The 16,118-nt window shown below is 52.5% G+C and overlaps 1 protein-coding gene across 1 annotated transcript in view; it reads left to right on the forward strand.

The window, feature by feature from the left end:
* Nucleotides 1–15,628: 15,628 nt before the first annotated feature.
* PSMB7 (proteasome 20S subunit beta 7) overlaps nucleotides 15,629–16,118 on the forward strand; it is a 54,028-nt gene continuing 53,538 nt past the window's right edge. The window contains exon 1 of the mRNA XM_024562121.3: nucleotides 15,629–15,732. Coding sequence (XP_024417889.1) covers nucleotides 15,671–15,732 — 62 coding nt within the window. The 5' untranslated portion in view covers nucleotides 15,629–15,670. The remainder of the gene's footprint in view (nucleotides 15,733–16,118) is intronic.

The raw sequence follows: 16,118 nt of genomic DNA on the forward strand, positions 1-16,118 counted from the left end.
ACTGTCCCTCCTGCTGGACTGGCCTCCCAGTCCCTCAGTGATGCCACCTACAAGCCCAGTTTTTTGTCCCTTCATCCAGCCCAGTGCTAGGCCTGCCGCGTCCAGGCGCTTGGTAAACTGAGGAAACCCCAATCATGGGTGATTCGGGGGCTGCTTTTGGTGGCCTGGTTGCTTCTTCAGGCAGAAATGGGTCTCAGAAAACTCTGGAGATGAAACACACTCCACTGGGCTCCCCCGTTGGCCTCATGCCCCCTGGAAGCCTGGAGCCCTCACCAACGATGGTTCACTCCCTTTCCCTCTCCCAGGTAAAGTCTATAAGAAATCAAACATGCCCCAGCATGGGAGGCCAGGAGGTTCACACATTTTAGACTCTGAAAAACACCAACTTATTGTCACCTTCCCCCTTTTTATTTTTTAAAAAGATTTTATTTATTTTTAGAGAGAGGGAGAAAGAGAGGGAGAGAAACATCAATGTGTGGTTGCCTCTCGTGCACCCCCTACTGGGGACCTGGCCCGAAACCCAGGTACATGCCCTGACTAGGAATCAAACCAGCGACCCTTTGATTCTCGGGCGGGCACTCAATGCACTGAGCCACACCAGCTAGGGCACCTTCCCCCCTTTTAAACAGCACCTGCGTCCAAACATACCCCCACACGCACACAGGTGGGGGGAGCGGTGGGAGTCTGGTCCAGGGCTGAGGCTTAGTAAGTGTGACTGTCTCATTCCTGTTCACACTGGCCCATACATAACTGCCCGCCAAACTTTTTGGCGCCCACCTTCCTTGTCCACCAAGAGAGAGATGCAAAGTCTGGCCCCTGCTGCGCATCTCCCTCTCCAAATGAGGCCAGTGGACAATCCCCCCGGGCTGATGGGCCTGGGAAAAGGGCCTCCCCTTCAGGCGCGGATCCCTCCCCCGTTCGCAGCCCGGGTCCTCACACACTTCGCCTGACCTGGCGCCTGTGGTCGGCTCACATTCTACGAGCAGTTAGGGGGCCAAATCTGGCAGCTGCACCTGCCAGCTCTCTGCCTCGCAGCAGGACCCACGGTGGGGCGGTTCCTGGGGGGCGGGGGGGGCGGTTCTAGGAGTCCCCGCCCCTCGGCCCCAGGACTTCAGAGTCCGGCAGGGAACTGGGCAGGCGCCAGGCCAGCCGGAGATGGGGGAGTCGGTGGACCCGGCGAGGGTGAGGGGTGTGTTCCTCAGTCCCCAGGCAGGGCCTGTTGTCATTCATCTTCCCACGATACACAGGTAAGGTCACCGGATTAGAGGGGCCACCTTGTGAGGCTGAGATCCTAAACACATTTGTGGAAGCCAAAGCAACCTCCTACTATGCAGGCCCATCTCAGACCAGGTGGGTGGAGGAGAAGGGAGCACTCCCTACCTAGCCCTACGTAGGCCCTGCACAGAGATGCTTAGAGCAGCTCTATCCATGACTGCCCGGACTTGGAAGCAACAAAGACGTCCTTCCGCAGGCACATGGATAAGTAAACTGTGGTCCATCTGGACAATGGAATATTATTCAGTGCTGAAAAGAGGTGAGCTCCCAGACCATGAAAAGGCACAGAGAAAACTTCAATGCACAGTACTAAGTGGAAAATACCAGTTCTCAAAGTCTACATTCCGTATGTTCCCAACTATATGGGAAAGGCAAAACCACGAAGACTCTAAAAAAGACCAGTGGTTTCCAGAGGCTGAGCGGGGGGAGGGGTGACTAGAGGAGCACAGAGGGTGTGTAGGGCAGGGAGACACTCTGGACACCACAATGATGGTGACACGTCACTACCCTTTTGTCCAAACCCTCAGAATGTGCAATACTGAGAGCGAACGCGGACGTGAACTGTGGGCTTGGGGTGATCATGACGTGGTAATACACGCTCATCTAGCTTCACCAACGCACGCTCTGGTGAAGGGTCTTCACAGTACAGGAGACTCTACGTGGGTGAGTCAGAGGGTAGCTGGGAAATCTCTGTACCTTTTGCTCAATTTTGCTGTGGGCTTGAAACCACTTCAAAAAATAACGTCTACTTAAAGGGAGGGGCGGGGGAAGAATGTTGGGACGGCAAGATTGAAAGACCCCGGGTCCATGACATGCTTGTACTGCCCCCAGCCAGAGGCCCCCGACTGCCAGGGAAAACAAGCCCTGTTTCTTCACAGCCCTGTCATGGGTTGCAGCTGAGAGCATTTCTAACCGATACGGGGACAGAGACTTCAAGACACAGCGGCTGGTGCACAAGAGTTGGAGTTAGAGAAACCCCTGTTCAAATCCCATTTCTCCTGCTCTGTTACTGTGTGATTTTAGGGGCCACTTCCCCTCTGAGCCTGAATTTCTCCAGCTGTAAGATGGAGCCAATGGACCGACCTGCCAGGCTTTCCAGGGATAGAAAACAGAACAGGTCTGGAAGTGCTTAGTTAACAGTTAAGTGCTATTTGGGTTTAGTTGCAGTAAGCTAAAAGTCTGAACTAAAACAAAGGGAAGAAAGGAGCTATCATGTTAGAGGAAGGGAATTATTGATCATGAATTTTTTCTCCTTGTTTTTTTTTTGTCTCAAACATTGTTCAAGGCTGCTCTGGCTCTCCCTTCTGGGCGGCGACCCACTTTAGGGTGGAAGGGTCTGGACCCATGGCAGGGGCTGTTTGCTGTCCCACGAGGAGCTGGCGGTAGGTGGAGCTCGAGGTGCATGGCAGAGCTGGGCCGGGGTGCTGGGCTCCTCACCTAGGCCCTGGCAGGCGGGCGGGCACTTGGGAGGCTCAGCATCAGCGGCTGTGACTTGAGGTAAAAATAATCAGGGAAGGACAGCTGCTTCCTTGTCAGCAACCAAGAGGGAAATAAAGCTCACGTCCCCTCCAGCGAAAACCTGCTCTGTGGGTCCCCTGGCTCCTGCCACCAACTGCTCCATGTCTGCGTGCCAATCCAATTTGAACGCCTGTGATTCACCCCGGAGAGGGTTTATTTTAACTTCATCAAGCGCAGAGAAAAACATCCAGGCTGGAGCAAGTGGGAGGGGAGGGCAGGTGCGTGGAGGCCCAGGCAGGGGATGGGGTCCCGGGCCTTCTGCCCCCACAGTAGTTGGACTTGGGGTTCCCTCTTCCTAATCTGGTTTAACAGTTGACCACATCGCTGTGATGCAGCCAATCAAGGGGATCAAGTCTCGACTCCTCTGCCCAGCTCAGGAAGTCCTTTCCAGTGTCCTAGGCCCCCTCTCCTGTCCCCTCTTTTCTCCAAACACCCTCTGGGACTGCACCAGGCTTCTCACGAAGGCCCAGCCATGCTGCCTTCTCTCACGATGCCAGGCCTTTGCACAAGCTGTGCCGTCTGTCTGAACTGCCTTTCCTCTGTTTCCCTGCCTGGTGGATGTCTACAAACTCTAGAGAGTTCTCAGCCATGCTTCGAGGCTCAGCTCGGTGTCCCTGGCCACTTTCCTGTTACTCCAGGAAGAGTGAGTTGTCGTCTATGGGTCCCTGCAGGATTTTGTACGTCTCTCTGTTTTAACAAGGAAGAGGGGGCTGCATCTCCCTCCCTTCCTCTCCACCCTCTGTCCCCCTCTCCACCAGGCCCTGGGCTGGGTGCTTGGGGAAGATGGGAGTCCCGGCTGCCCTCTGCCCTCACATAATGCTGTGTGGACAGTGTCAGCCCGAGGACGGGTGATTCTCGGGCTGTGGGGACCGCGTGGTACCAGCTGCCCAGAAAGAGTTGTCGAGGCCATTCTCTCTGTACCTGGATCAGCCAGCTCTGAAGCCAGCACTGGTCAGTTTTGCTAACAACTCATTATCCAAAAATACCAGTTCACCAAAAATCAATTAACTAGTGATTAACGCACTTAAGAAATGGGCAATTTGCCAAATGAATCAGATGCATCTGTTAAACAAAAATCATTTCTTGCTTTTAACTGGGATTTGGGAGCAAGTCCATGACTGTAGCAGAGAACTGCTCACCCTTAGAAGGTCAGCTTCCGGTGTCCCACTGAGCGTCTGCCCGTGGACGTGGGGTAACTGTGAGATGGACTGTCCGTTGTGAGCTGGGGTTTTCCTTTTCTTTCTTTTCTTTTTTTTTTATCCTCCCCTGAAGACATGGTTGTTGATTTTAGAGAGAGGGGAAGGAAGGGAGAGAGAGAGGGAGAGAAACATCGGTGTGAGAGAGATACATCAATCGGATGCCTCTTGTACTTGTCTCTACTGTGGGACCGAACCTGCAACCTAGGCACATGCCCTGGCCAGGAATCGAACCCACGACGTTTCGGTTACGGGATGACATTCCAGTCAACTGAGCCACACTGGCCAGGGCAGAGGTGGCACTTTCCGATCCTCCAAATCATAAGTTGTGTGGGCACAAGCACTCTTGCTCAAATGACGAAAATCCTGCGTTGGAGTTTGGGCCCGACCAGGTCCAGAGGACAGAAATTGTATGACTGTGAGCCCCAGGTCTTGATGCCACATGAGTCTGTTGTCACCTAGACGCCTCTCCCTCGGCTCCCATCTCAGGAGTCAACTCTGAGCCTCCCGCCCCTCTGCTAACCGCCCTTGTGATGACCCCAAACCCACCTGCACGGTCCAGGCTGGCCTTCCCGCTTCACACCCTTAACTTACACCTGCAAAGTCCCTTTGCCACGCCAGCTGACATCTTCACAGGTTCTAAGGATTAGGGTGTCAACATCTTGGGGGCCATTATTCGGCGTGCTGCACCTACCAATGATGTGGGCATGCATTCATTTGTTTCATTCATTCATCCAGTGGTCCAGTGTTCAGCCAGAGCCTCGCTGGAAGTGGGAGGATCTCCTCACCCAGGGAAAACCAGAGGCTGCCATGTCCTGCCCCGCCCCCAGGCTATGCTGCTGCAGCCCCACCCCACCTCATCCCGTGGCTCAGCCCCCACATCCCTGTGGATGTGGGCACACGCATGGAGGTCAGTCTGGGCTCCTCTCTCTCTCTGCTGGAGGGTGAAATAAACACAGTCCTCTTCTGGTCCAGCAAGGCTCACAGTGCCTGGCACTTCACTTGTGTTTATTTGCCTTTTGCACCAAACTGAAGGGTGGGCATCTTATCTCCTTTACAGCCGCGGCAGGTTCAGAGAGGCCAAGTGGCTTGCCCAAGGTTACACAGAGTGGAAGTGGCAGATTGGAACCGAGATCTAGGGGACTCCAGATCCTGCCTCCTCTGCCTTTGTGAAACCAGGGACAAGCCTCAGCCTCTCCTGAGCTCTGAGTCATTTTTCCTTCACCCCCAGTTTAGAGTTCTAGTTCAGTTCCCTCTTAGTTCAGCAGGAGTTCGCTCTGGGCTCTTGGGAACAGGAGACATTAGGCTTCCTGTACTGGGGGCCCCCTGGCCACCTGGCCCCCAAACTGCTGTCACCTTTTAATAGATTTCTTGGGGAACGAGTAATTTGTTGCTGTTGCTGGTTTGGCGTTTGGCAGGAAGTCCCTGCGGGCTGGAAGGTCAGTGTGGAGCCACTCAAAGGCGATGGCAGGAGGAAGATGCTGGGTCAGTGCTGGCCGCTTAGCACAGCCGCACAGCCAATTACTGGCCGGCCTGCTTCCTGCCGCAGACGTGCCCAGGGCCAGGGCTTTGAACCCTTGCAGGGAGGCCAGCTTCCAGTAAACAACCCAGGGCAGCGGGGAGATTGACAGCAAAAATGCAGGAGGATGGGCCGGTCACTGGTGCTGCTCGCTGCTCCTGCTGGCGGGTGGACAGAACCATAGTCCCCCCGGGGGGGGGGTCCCCCCAGTAAGGGGCACAGGGTGGGCGTCAGAGTGTCTGAACCGCACTGCCAGGCAGACAGGCTCCTGCTGTGTCTGGTGGGGTTTCTTGGCCATAGTTTCTTGGCTAAGGAAGGTGATTTTTTCCGGGTAGGGGAATGAGCCTGGGCTGGGTCCCCTTCTCAGCCACCACCCTGGGAGCAGGGATGGAAAGAGGACCCACAGACAGACATAGTACTCTGCTTCTTTCTCCCCGGGAAAGCCCCAGAAATACTTCGGGAGCGAGTGTGGTGCTGGTGGGTTTCCACCACCCTTGTATGTGACAGGAAGGTGGTGGGCTCACTGCGTGATTCCGTTTACATGAAGTTCTAGAATTTTTAGGTTTCAGAAAGTGGCTGCCTTTATGAGTGACTGGTTAGAAGGAGCATGAGGGAACTTCCTGGGGGTGGCCGAAAGGTTCTAGATCTTGGTTGGGGTTCTGGTTACACAGTTCTCAAAACCCAGCCAGCTGGATCCTTAAAATCTCTGCATTTTACTGCATGCACACTATGCCTCAACAAGGAAAAGAGGAAGGTAAAGAAGAAGGAAGGGGATGCAGAGGCCTGGAGACCCTGGGAGCACACACACGCTCACATGCTTTTCCCTTCTATGCTTTCCTTTCCTTGTGAAGCTGCAAAAGAACACAGTTTCTCTTCATCTTTGCACCATAATTAACCTCCTTCCATGCGCCAGAAATAAACAGATGAGATGTGAAATGAGATGCCCAAGTGGGCTGGTGCCCTATCTCCTTGAAGCCAGGCCATCATTAAAGCTGGGCTATTGACTGCTTCTGAGATAAAGAATTCTGAATCTGCTTCCCTCACTGCTTGCTGACCTCCTGCAGGGCCCCCATGGGTCCAGAGGTGAGTGGTTGTTCCCTTGGTCCGGGAGGCTGGGTGGCCCCAGCGAGCACTCCCCTCCATGCCTGGAACGCCATATTACGCCAGAAAGCGAGTAAGAACTCAAACCGCCTGGGGCCAGTTTGAAAGAACTCCAGTGGCCAAATCTGGGACAATTGGAGATCAAAATGATGAATAACAAGAATGGATTATAACACATAGAATAAAAACAGAATCCTTGAATTTTATTTTATTTTATTTTATGATGATTATTTTTTTACTCTCACCCGAGGACATTTTTTTCCCATTACTTTTAGAGAAAGAGGAAGGGAGAGAGAGAAGCATCTGCTGGTTGCCTCCTGTTCGTGCCCGGACCTACGCACCTGGATTGGGGATGGAATCTGCCACCCAGGCACCCGCCCTGACCAGGAATCAAGCCCGCAAGCGTTTGGTGACAGGACAACACTCCAACCAACTGAGCCACACCAGTTGGGGCAGAATCCTTGAATTAAAAAAAAAAAAATTAAAAAAACAGAGTGAGCAGAATAAGGGGAAGCTCTTCCTTACAGAGGAGTGCCACCCAAGAAGGGAGAAAATCTTACACTCGACGTCATAATAATTGATTTGGCAAAACGCATCACGTGGGTGCTTGCTATCAGCACTGGCAGGAAGACCGGGAAGAGGAGATGCGCAGTCTCGAAGACTCGCCCACATATCACTTTTTAATCACAACGAGAAAAAGGTGCCTTTACAGATGGAGGGAAATGACAGACACCAACACACCCAAATGTTTACACTGAACACGACTCATGCTGGGACAAGCCAACATCGCGTGCCCCCTGCTGTGGTGTCCTGAGAAGGACACAGCGTGACGTATGACGTGCTCCTGCCAGAAGTGCTTACCTGCCAAAATCGTCAGGTGAATCCACAGTGACAAACATATTCCGTATGAGAATCCAGTCAGCTGGCTGACCGCCGTATGAGAAGAGGGAGAACGGGCTGGAGATGGTTCCAGACAGAAGGAGCCTGATGGGCTGCGGCGCTGATGTCACTGAGGGTGTGGGGGTGGGGCCCTTGCAGGGGATCCTGGGTCCCAGAGATCCTAAAGGTGAGATGGGGGACATGCGGGTGAGGACAGGCCATCAGATAATAACACTGAACCCGTCTTCAGTTTCCCGAATGTGACCATGGTGTTGTGGTTCCGTAGGCAAATATCCTTGTTTTTAGGGGACGCTCGCTGGAGTTTGTAGAGACAACTGTATTCACGGGGTGATCCTCGATTGGGTCCTGAACCACAGAACCCACAATGGCGATTATTGTTGGGATCACTGGGGAAATTTGAAAGTGGGCCGAATATTAGATGAAAGTGCTGAATCCGTAGAACGGTTTTGTGGTCGTGCAGGAGAACGTCCTCGTTTTTAGGAGATTCACGCTCTAGTCCTGGGGTAGAGTGTTGTGAAACTTCCAGTCGATTCCGGAGAGAGAGAGGGAGGGAGGTTGGGGGAGTGGCTTCCTGAAGGGTGGAGACACTTCCAGACGAAATGGCGGGAACTAATGACTTCGCACAGCAGAGAATCTGATGCAAACAGGAAAATAAGAATGACCCGACATCCCACCAAGGAAGTAGCATGATTAACAGTAGGATGGCTTTCTCTTTTACATATGTGACATGGTGTGCATGCACACGCATGAAGTTGGAACCACATACATTCCACTTATCCTCACCCTTTCTTCCGTGACATTAAATGTGCATGGAGAACACAGTTTTTAACCACCTCATATATGCCATGGTGCATTACTTAGCCATTGTCCCTTCGTTTGACATTAAAGCAGTCTCTAGATTTTCATTATAAAATTGCTGCATGTTATAATGTATAGTCCATTATAACATCCAATACATACAATCCATTGTTCATATATCTAAGATATAACCTATTGTTATAAAATGTAATACGAGTATATTCATTATAAATAATGCGACAACGAACATCTTTACATATTAATCTTTGTCTGAGGATAGATCCCTGGAAGGCGAATTTTTGAATTAAATGCTGTGAACTTTTTTCAAGGATCTCGAACTATTTTGTAAAAATAGTGTTATTGAGGTCTAATTGGTAGACAGAAAACACCGCACAGGCTTACGGTACCCGATTTGACGAGTTTGGGTATTTGCCCTCCCCGGAGACCATCACTCAGTCAAGGCAATAAATGGGTCCATCACCTCCCAGGTCTCCTCGGTCCCTTTTTTCTCAGGAGTCTGTGCGCGGTGAGAACGCTTAACCTGAGAGCGAGCCTCCTGACAAACGTGAACTCTAGGCCTGTTTGCACAGGATCTTGAACTACTGTGGCAAACGGCTTTCCAGACAGTTTGTACCACGTCACACTCCAAACTACGCGAGCAAACTACAAGCAAAGCATCGCTCACACTGAGGATTATTACTAGAAATGCCTGCCCGATTTGATAGGAAAACAGTGCTGTTGGTGGGAATGGTTCCTCCTCTTCTTCGACTGCAGGAACGTGGGCAAGTCTCCCTCCGCCTCCGCCGTGCCCCCCTCCCCCTCCCCAGACCCAATCTTGGCAGCCGTGACATCATCCTCCCCTGGTCCTTTCCCCGCCCGCCTCCTGCCTGCTTCTTCTCTTCACCTTTTGCCCATCCCTCACCTTTGTCTGCCTGAAGATTACTGCCCGCCCCCCGACCTCTGACCTTGCGTCCTCCGCTCCCTCTGCCCACTCTGCTGTGGCGTCCCACTGAAACTCAGTACTTGAATGGCTCTCTGTGTGCTGTTGGAGAACTCCCGCCCCTCTTCCCCAGCCCGGACCTCCAACACACATGTCCCAGAGGGACCATCCGCCCATCCACCCAAGTCAGACCCCCGCAGAGAACATCCATTCCGCCTTTTCCCTGCTCCCCACATCCAACCTCTGACTACATCCTGTCTGTCTGTCCTCCTGCAATGTCTCTTTAAAGTGTTCCCTTTCCGCTGTCGTCACTGCCACCGCCCTACTTCAGGCCACCTTCCTCTCCTCCTAGGTCCATGGTTCTCCTATTTCCAGTCCCTCTCTGCCCACTCCCCCTTCCCACAGCTGCAAGCTAGTTTTCACAACACACCGATGTGATCACATCCGTCCACAGATTAACCCTGGAATCAGCTCCCAGGTCCTTCCTGCCCTGGTCCCCGATGAATTTCCAGCTTCCCTCCCCTCTAAGTCCTCTCACTGACTCTCCCCAGCATGCCCAGCTGTCCCACACCTCCATGTGTCTGCCTGCACTGTCCCCTCCTCTGGAGCACCGTTCTCTCCTTCCCGTGACCCCAGCTAGCCTCTGCTCCCCTGTGTAGCCCCTATCAGAGCCTTCTTGCCTCGAACCATCATGCTGGTTTCTGTATCCGTGTCCCTTCAGTGCAGAGTCTCTGCGTTCCTGTGCCAGACACAGAATTGGAGTTTGTTTAAGGAATGTATGAATGAGTGAATGAGTGAATGAGTGAATGAGGTAGCATCCTCCCAGTTGTGGAAGGGCATGGAGGGTCTAGAACCGTGGGGAAGATGATGGAGCCGGAGGATGTGCTTGGTCCCCACATTCAGAGGTGGACCCTGCGAGGTTTGACTGGAGAAAACATCCCGCCACTGTGGTCCAGCAGCCTGTAGGACACCTTGCCCATCTTTGGGTGACATACTCTGCTCAAACTCCCTTTGGCAAGCAGGCAACCCCTTCTCCCACAAGACGACATGCTTCTTCTCTGCCGAAAGCTTTCCATGGCTCCCTAGTGCTTTTGGGACAGGACAGGCTTCTGCACCAGCCTACAGGGCCCTTGGTGATGGAGCCCGTCTGCTTCCTACCTACACCTCCCCCACCTTGCCCCTCCCGTGCAGCACACAGGCCTACCTGCGAGTCTGCAGACCTGACACGCCCTCTCCCATGCAAGCGGTGCCCTCTCTCTGGAATGCTTTCCCCTTCTCTCCACCGTCATCCTCGGAGACCTTGTTTCATTCAGCTTTACCTCCTCTAGGAAGCCTGCCCTGCCCCACCAGGTAGTCAGGTCTACCTGGATCTCCCCTCTCCAGGGGAAATGACCCCACTTTCTGCAGCCTGCCCTCTAGGGACTCAAGTCTTCGTCACTGTGGGACCATGGCCAGTCCCTGGTCCTTCTGAGTCTTCGCTTCTCTTTCTGTTTGTTTCCTACGTAGGGTTCCCTTCTTCATGGGTTATTAAGAGAATGAAATTGCTGAACGGGATGGCTGGATTAAGAACAAGTGACAGGGCAGGCCTGGGTTCAAATTCCAATTCCCTTGTTAACCAGGCACCTCCTCTCCCCCAGCTGAGCGTTCCCATGCGGGAGCTGGAAATCGTAACAGCACCAGGGTTGGCAGAATTCATGGGGTTGTGGCATGTAAAGTGCTTAACACAGGGCCTGGCACCTAGAAAGGTCTTGGTAGATGTTAACTGTGATGATTAAACCGGGAGGGGAAAGGATCTGTAGGCTCTGAAGTAGGTGCACAGGTCCCGGGTAGGAGAGAGGGAGGATGTTCGTCCCACTCCCTCACCGGTGGGAGTTGGCTAACTCAGAGCCCCTCCTATCTCATGGGTCCCCAGCTAAACACTCGTCCCAGGCCCTGCTTACAGAGGTTGGGATTCTGTGGGTCTCCGCAGGGCCCCAGAGTCTGCTTCGTGCCCCAGGTGCATCTGGAGCGGGTGGAGTGCCTTCCCACTGGAGCTGTGTCATGGTGTCACTGGCTGTCGCCTGTGCAGTGAGGCTTGGCACCCGAGTGCTGCACCAGGGCCCTGGAGCCTGGAGCAGCTGCTCTAATTCATGCAAAGGAAGGCGCCCAGGTTTGCCCTGTCTATTTATAGCTTATTTATGAAGAAGGAAAAACAAGGGCCCAGTTGCCTTAGCAACCAGGAGCATCATGGGCTGCTTCTCCTGCAATGGGAAGAGGGCCAAGTCTTCTTGGCGGGGGGGCCCTCGGATGTGTGTGTATCCTGACAGAGGGTGGGTGCCCCTTGCAGGGCCCATCCCACGCTGGGCTCCTAGCAGCTGCAGGTGGGGGGAAGGTGCTTGCCAGGTCCTTGGCAAGTGCAGGCTGCTGCCTGCTTTGGTCTCCTGGTCTCAGTGCTAACTCCTGTCTTCTGGGTGCCCACCCTGCAGCCTCAGGCCTACTCAGGAGTCCTTCCTTGGCTGTGCAAGGTACATGTCCCTTAGGGCGCTTGGCACAGTGGGCTGGTAGTATAGTTCCCAGACCATTGCCCGTCCAGGCTGTGATCTGGTGCAGAGTTGGCGCAGAGCCCAGCGCCAAGGAGGGGCTTAATAAATACTGGGTGATGGACTGACGGATGGACGAATGAACGGCTTTACTGCTTTCATCACATGCTCTCGTCTGGTGCCCATGAGGTGAGGGCAACTGCAATGTTCTCTCATTTCACAGATGAGAAAATTGAGGTGAAGACAGATGGAGAGGTGGGCCTGCGAGGGCACAGCCAGGAACCAGCCCAGCTGGGATGAGAATCCTGGAAAAGGAAACCTTGTTTTTGCTCTGCCAAAGCCCCAGGGAACATGGGAATTTGGGTTCCAGCTAGGCCAGAATTATTAGGGGGACGGGGAAGTGGCGCTGTGGTGGTGGTGGCGGCGGGTGGGGTGAGGGGGGACAGGCGTGGTTTGAATCTTGACTCTGCCACTCACCTTCTCTGGGACCTTGAGCCAATGACCTATCTGGGCCTCAGTTTCCTTGTCTGTAAGGTGGTGTAAAGATGCATGGTCCTGAGGGACTGTGTCCGTCTCTTGACCACCCGTTTTACTTGTGCCTGGAACATCCTAGGTGCCTAGGATGACCACGAGATCCTGAATATAAAGCAGTTAGAACAGAGCTCGGGACATTGGGTGCTTCGGGCAATGTGGGCTCTTTCTATATTATTAGGACCGGAGGCACAGAGACCCCGATGGCTCCCCTGAGGTCACACAACCAGCTCCAGAGCAGAAGCGGTGGCTTCACTGGTCAGTCGGTTTTGGTGGTACTGCCAGGAATTAATGGGACTGTGTCCAGGCCCTGGGGAGGAGTTCTCGCTGGACTGCAGTCTGAGGGGGAAGCAGTCCTGTTGGGCAAGGGGACTGAAGCAGGGGTCTCTGAGCGCTGGGTACCTAGAGTCTCCCTCCGCACGCTGCAAATGCACGGGTACAGACACCCTACGCCAGGCTGACTGGGGTTTGCTTGGCCCTGGGCTCCGCCTCTCAAGGTCCAGGACCTGGTTGCCTGGAGGCTCTCTGTCGCCCTCTGCTGGGCTCTGGAAGCCTCTGCTGGGCCACTTCCAGAGGCCACAGACAGGCAATGCCACCTCCTTAGCTCACTCACGGTGTGAAACATTACCAAATAGATCCAATACAGAAGAGAAGTGCCCCGGGGACAAATTGAGATCACAAGTTATTTCCACAAGGCTTCTCTGGCTCCTCCAGCTCTGTGGCCAACCCTCTCCTCCCCTCCCTGTCCCCGGGGGCCGCAGACTGCTCTGCTTCCCTTCCCTGCAGCCACATCAAACTCATCACCCACGGTTCCTGAAAACAATGCATACTCAGGGTTTTCTTTTTTGTCTGGTTTTGCTTGTTTCCTACCCCAAGCCATTGCTGTGTCTGTCCCTCCTTCCTTCTCACCCCGCGTCAGCTCACACTCTATCCTTCTGAGCCTCTAGGCTTCTGCAACTGCCACCTCAACCCCGGCCCTCCATCAGCCCTTAGCGCACTGCGACTGTGAACTTGTGAGGTGTATGTCTGCTGTATCTAGAAAAACAAAGCACCACAAACTGGGTGGCTTAATTAACAGAAATTTATTGTTCTGCAGTTCTGGGGGCTAGAAGTCGGCAATCAAGGTGTCGGCAGGCTTGGCTCCTGCTGGGGGCTGTTCCAGGCCCCTCTCCTGGCTTCTGGTGGTTTGCCGGAAATCTCTGATGTTCCGTGGCTTTAGACGTATCACCCCATCTCTGCCTTCATGTTTTCAGGTCTATCTCCAAATTTCCCCTTTTTATAAGGACATCAGTCATATGGGATTAAGATCCACACTAATTACCTCATTTTAACTTGATTACCTCTGTGAAGATCCTATCTCCAAACAAGGTCACACTAAGCTACTGGTGGTTATTCCTTTAACACAGGAATCTTGAAATGACACAATTCAACCCATACCGAGAGGAGAGGAACTACCTATGATTCATCTTCTGTCTGTTCCCTCAGGGCTGAGCCCAGAGCGGGAGTGAGAGACTCTGATGAATGTTGTGAAGGGCATCTTTCATTCTATAATTTCTTACTGACTCCAGGAGCCCGAGGTATGTTGCATTATGACCTGTCCTGTCTAGGCCTTTTCCAGAGCCAAGTCCAAGTCCCTTTTTACATTCACCAAAGTAGAGAGTTGGTGACACAGGAAATACTGAAACTTTTTTATCAGTAGATTCCTGGGGAGGCAGGTGGGTGAGGTTTTATTTTCCTGATTTCACATGAAAGACCCAGAGAAGTAATGAAAGGGAATTTAACCTCTGACAAATATTTATTGAACACATAGTTGTGACAGGCACTGGTTCTAGGTGACTGAAATGCCATTCATTCATTCATTCATTCCTAGACACATGTCTGACATATAGTAGATGCTCAATAAATATCTGCTGAGTGAGTAAATTAATTCATCCCACACTTACTGAGGCTGTCATTTACTGGCTATGCAAATTTGAGCAAGTTACTTCACTTTGATGAACCTTAATTTCCATCAGTAAAATGAGTTGAATTACATAGCTACCTCTTAGGGTCGTTGGCAGGAGGAAATAAATGCGTTAACAATAATGGCTATTTGTTTAGAAGCTGCTGTGTGCCATGATAGATGCTTCCTGTGTATAATTTTTGAGTCTCCCAGCAGCCTTTAAAAAATCTAAGGAAAATGAACATAAGCAAATATCCTATTTAAAAATGTGCAATTCAGTGGTTTTTAGTATATTCACTAGGTTGGGTAACCATTACCTCTGTATAATTCTAGAACATTTTCATCATCCCCAAAAGAGATTAAGTATCCATTAAACATTCACTCTGCACTCTCGTCCCCACGCCCCGTCTCCTTAGTTTCTGGATTTGTCTAGCAAGGACATTTCATAGAAATGGAGCCATGCTATACGTGGCTTTTTGTGCCTGGCATCTTTCAGGTAACACAATGTTTCCAAGGTTTATTCCTGTGGTGTAGCGTGTATCCACGCTTCACTGCTTTTTGTGGTGGAATAATATTCTGCAGGACGGATGTGTACTACGTTTTGTTTATCCGTGCATCCGCTGATGAGCATTTGGGTTGTCTCTATTACTGGTATTTGGATATTGTGGGTAATGTCGTTATGAATATTTGTGTACAAGTTTTTGTGAACATGTTCTTATTCTCTTGGGGATATACATAAAAGAGGAATCCTGGGTCTGTGTTTAATTTGTGGAGAAGCTGCTAAATTGTTTTGTGGCGCCGTTGCACTGTTTTACATTCCCAGCAGCCATGCATGAGGGCTCTAATGTCTCCATGTCCTCGCCAACACTTGTTATTGTCTGTCTTTTTGATTGTAACATTCTAGTGGGTGTGCAGCAGTATTGAGTTATGGTTTGATTTACATTTCCTAATGATTAGCGATGGTGAACATCTTTTCGTGTGCTGCTTCTTGTTCAATTCACAGCAGCCTTTCGAGGTAGCTGTTATCTCCGTTTGACGGTGGAGGAAAGAGATTCAGAGTTGAGAGGACTTGCTCAGTGCATGGAGACGGTGGGGCTGCGTCTGCAGCCTGGGTGTGTCTGTCTCCGAAGCTCCGCGGAGTAGAATTAATAGTAGAAACAGTTCTGGTCTGGCTGGCAGAAGGCCTGGTCTCCGAGATGTCCACCTTGGGACACGTCCTTTCCGCATCTGGGCGTCAGTTTCTCCTCCACGCCACTTGGGGTGATGTAGTCCAAACACCTCCGGGCTCTTCTAGGAGCCTGTAACTCTAAGATCAATCTCCCTAGCGCGGAATTTGCCCCGCCTCTTTGACCGAGGCCGCCGGCGGCACCGGAAGTACTTGTCTCTTTTGGTTTGCTCCCGCCCCCGGCCCGGAAGTACTTTCTTGGGAAGATGGCGGCTGTGTCAGTGTATAAGCCACCGGTTGGAGGTTTCTCGTTTGATAACTGCCGCAGGTGCGACCTTTCCCGGGGCAGGGGTCAGGTCGGGATTGGGAGTGCGGTGCCGGGGTCGGCGCTGGGCCGCGGCCTGACCGTGGAATTCCAAAGGAAGGGTGCACAGCGAGGCCTGGGCCCGCGGCCCTTGTGACTCAGGGGAATCAGGGCCTGAGCGTGTGTTTCTCCTGAGGCCGGGGCTGCTCTCCCACTGTCCCACCACACTTGGACACCCTCCACCTCCATCTCCTTAGGCCAAGTGCCGCCCCTCTTTGAGGCTTTCTTTGCCGAGGAATGGGACAGTACTGGTATTGGCAAGGGGGATTGAGTGGACAGGTGGGCATGAAAGTGAATAGTAGGTTCTTTTATCTTGAGCTCCCTATTCGGCACTCTTTCAGCCAGTGCGG

This window comes from Desmodus rotundus, chromosome 1 (genome assembly GCF_022682495.2).
Source record: "Desmodus rotundus isolate HL8 chromosome 1, HLdesRot8A.1, whole genome shotgun sequence".
NCBI classification, from domain to species: domain Eukaryota; kingdom Metazoa; phylum Chordata; class Mammalia; order Chiroptera; family Phyllostomidae; genus Desmodus; species Desmodus rotundus.